Raw genomic sequence first — 3,799 nt, forward strand, 5'->3', positions numbered from 1 at the left:
TTCATTAAATAAATTTACAATATAGATATTTCTAACTTTTTTTTTCCTTTCTACCTGTTCCAACAGACGGTGCATTGGTGGGCGCCTTAGCACCTGTGTTCCCCGGCACCCCAGGAGCACCACCACCGCCCAAGTCAGTTAATAGTACCCCAACTTCAGTACCAAGTACGAAGTATGGAGTTGGTGGTGTAAGTGAGGTCAAGATGCCGGAAACAGAAAACCAAAAGTTGTCGATAAAGCCACAGACCTCACATGCTGACGACAATAGGGTTTCTATAACCAAAGTGGCCACTTCCCATACCACTCTAAAACCGAATAAGAGGGACCTACTCATACCCACATCAAAGGTTAATGGTATTGCCATTTGTGCAGCAGAATCAGAAAGTGCTGTGAAAGTTAATCATAGTGCTATTTGTGCCAAAGATGACAGACATGCAAGAGATAGAGACTGTAAGGAAGGTGTTCCTCGTAACACAAAGAATAAAAAGGTAATTAGTAGTAAAAACAAACAAAGAACTTTAAATGCTAAAGTTTCTTCACTAGTAAATTCCAGTGAAGATTGTGGTGATGTGAAAGGAGTGGAAGGGGTGTCATCTTCCTCCTCACATATGGTGGAATCTAAAACTCAAAACAGTGTACCTGCAGAGGAAAGAGAGATAACTGGGTTTAGGCAGAGTTGCAAGTTTTCAGTGACACAACCTTCATCTCGGCTACATAATTCAGTCACAGCATCAGTCTCACATGTGCAAAGTGAGCCTCTTTGCCTTGATACATCAGTGTTAGATCGTAACTATTCTCTGAAGCCTAGACAACAAGAACTACCATCTTTAGTTGTGGCTCAAGAACCAAGATCCTCCAGAACTGCAGACCTGGCTTCACAAGTACCCTTGGAGACAGACCACCTCAGTAGATCAGTTCCACACTTGTCTAGAGAGTCCAGCAGTTTTCAAGCTCACATCTCAGCACAACACCAAGATTCTAGCTGTAATGAGGCACAAGACCTGTCCAAGTCTAGTGAGTCCAGAAATAATAGAACACACCTTTCACACCATGGGGTTGAAACTAGCCATCTTCAAACTGCAGAGTTGCAGGCACCCAGCAGTTTAGAGGCAACAGCTTTACAAAATCCTTGTGAATCTAATGGTGTAAAAACACCATTTCAATTACAACCTCAAGATTTCAGCAAGGAAGCGGAGAAGGAGCAAGAAGGGGTAGCTGATAAGGGAGATAACTGCCACTCAGCTAGCAACATTAGTGATACCATCAAAGACTCAGAAAGGGACTGTACAGGTAGGTACTCATTTCCTGTGTGTAGTGTTCCTTCAATTTCTTAAACTGCAGTAGATTTAAAAGTAAAATAGGTTTTTTATCTTAAGTTATATTTCTTACTAATTGTTTTAGAGCACTTTTATAGATTTTCCTTTATAGTTTACTATTTTTTTATATTTCAGATTGTAGAATTATTTTCATTTCAATATTGTAGTTGTCTTATGTGTTGTTCAGGCAGAGTTTGCTTTCAGTTTTCATTTTGTTATTTTTTTTCTCAGAGCACAAATAATTCGGGAGATAACTAAATACCCTTTTATTGCACTACAGTCATGAATAAGGGAAATTTTTCAATTGTCATTCATTCCTTAGGTAATGGAGAGGCATGCACTGATGGCAGTTTGGTTTCAAATGAAAGACAAAGAATATTAAATAACAATGATGAAAGGAAAAGAAATCTCTTAGCTCCCCTTGTGGGTGATCAGTGCTCCCGAACTACTCCAGGTCTTCTCCAAGCGTATGCAAGAGGTCGTAAAACAAAATCACAAGCTTCACCTGAAACTGCTCCTCTCAACATTCTCTCACCATCACCTGCCTTATCCCCTGCAAATACACCACTGTCAGTGGATGATGCGTCAACAAGTTCCTGTCCGCCAATTGTGGCATTAACACAGCTGATGGTGCCTCGTGTGGCTCCACCTGCTAATGCTGCGGCAGGAGACTCTGCTCGAACGACACGCAAAGCTACTCGCCCTGAGGAACGGCCAACTCCCAGTGTTACAGGTAAGGCTACTGTTATGTTCCCCTCTGAACCTGTTTTTCATTTGTAAAAATCAATGTTATTTTTTATACTGAAGTATTTAATAGCTATGACTGACATGAACAATTTTTGTCAAACAGCTGTGAGTGGTATTCCAGTTGGTATTGCTGTTGCTCGTCAACGGCAAGAACCTAGGCCTCAGGAGGACCCTCAGCCAGGATCAATCCCACCCAGAGTTGCTGATCCTGGGAACAGTGCTCTGCCCACACACTGGTCGCTGCCCCCAACGCCCTGCACACCAGGGCTTCCACCAGCACCATATTGGTTGCCCCAGAGTCAGTTCTCAGGTAATAGTCATGACATTGTTTTCCATATAGCACTGTATTTATTTAAATGAAGGAAAGAGAATGCTGTAGTAACATAACCATTAATCTTATGTGACCACGTTCATAGTCCCAGAACATTTCACACTGGATGGCCAATGAAGATTTGAGTATAACTAAAAGGAAATAAAGAAGTATATTGGTTGGAATTACTATAAGTATTAAGTTATTTTATTTTTACAGTAATATGATGGGACAAAGTATTCAACTCTTCAAAAATATTTGCATGTATGCAAAGTGTCCAATATACTGCACAAAGCATGTCTGAAAGAAAGATGCTTCATCAAAGCAGCTTACAATGATGAATTAGTTCATTTATTGACTTCAGTATTACTTACCTGTCTGCGTGATAACGTTCATGTGTGTATGCGATATGTGCCTAGCTATCTCTCTGTCTGTCTGCCTAATGCAGTGGAAGTGGGTGAATGAATCTGAAAATTTATGAAGAAAAGAATACATATTGGGGAACATTTTATGATGAGCTATATCACTTATTTGCATCCCTCATAATTTTGTATGTTTCGTTTTATTTGTTTAGGTTATTATTTAATGCTGAAATACTGTTTATTAGTCATATTTTTAAAGATATTTTTTTCCGTTTGAGAGGAAATAGATTATGAGTTCACATACTTCCCTAACATAAGCTGTTTTCATCATAAAGATTGATTTATCAGTCATAAAGCAGAGATCAGAAAGTAAAGAGCTTGTACTAGTTCTATATTAGTTTCATATCAACATCATTCACCTTAATTTTAGTTAAACTTTCTCAATTGATACTATCTGAATCAGAAGTCAAATCATCAGTTTCTCTTTTCATGTTTGTATTTGATGAATAGTACAGATATTTTTATTTGGTTTACTTGGTTCTACTTTTTAAATTACCCCTCCCTCCTGTGAAATATTTGCCACACACAAACCCATGAATATATATGTATAATTTTGTCTCTTTACCATCTTGAAAAATGGAGTTGGAGAAGACACAGGTTGATCACAGCAGCAATACATAAATCTAAGTAAACAAAGCATTGAAATATAATAATAATATATCTTTCACTTTTCACAAAATTCTAAATCATAGTTACTTTGTGGGGGTGCCACCCTTTATGAACTATGTATTATGTATATAAGTATTACAATTGATTATTGGTCAAAATATTAAAAAGTTGCTAATCACAAGCCATTTAAAGAAAAGTTGGTTATACTATTGCCTGTGATATTGCAGACACTGCTAAGGATGTAACTCTGCAGGAAAATATAAGAAAAAAAAGAGAATGAGGATGATATTTATGGTAGAGAAGGGACTAAGAGTTGATATATTGTGTAGTTTATCCCAACATTAAACAATATTGCCACAAGCAAAAGACATGAATATTTTGGTTATAAGGTCTGG

General features: G+C 37.9%; 1 protein-coding gene across 1 annotated transcript in view; it reads left to right on the forward strand.

Moving 5' to 3' along the window:
- The window catches only part of LOC119594092, a gene marked incomplete in the record, with an annotated part of 59,988 nt that overhangs the window by 47,129 nt on the left and 9,060 nt on the right, over positions 1 to 3,799 (forward strand). Inside the window, 3 exon segments of the mRNA XM_037943147.1 lie at positions 67 to 1,290; positions 1,639 to 2,049; positions 2,167 to 2,373. Coding sequence (XP_037799075.1) covers positions 67 to 1,290; positions 1,639 to 2,049; positions 2,167 to 2,373 — 1,842 coding nt within the window.

The sequence above is a fragment of the Penaeus monodon genome, chromosome 33 (genome assembly GCF_015228065.2).
Source record: "Penaeus monodon isolate SGIC_2016 chromosome 33, NSTDA_Pmon_1, whole genome shotgun sequence".
Lineage (NCBI taxonomy): Eukaryota > Metazoa > Arthropoda > Malacostraca > Decapoda > Penaeidae > Penaeus > Penaeus monodon.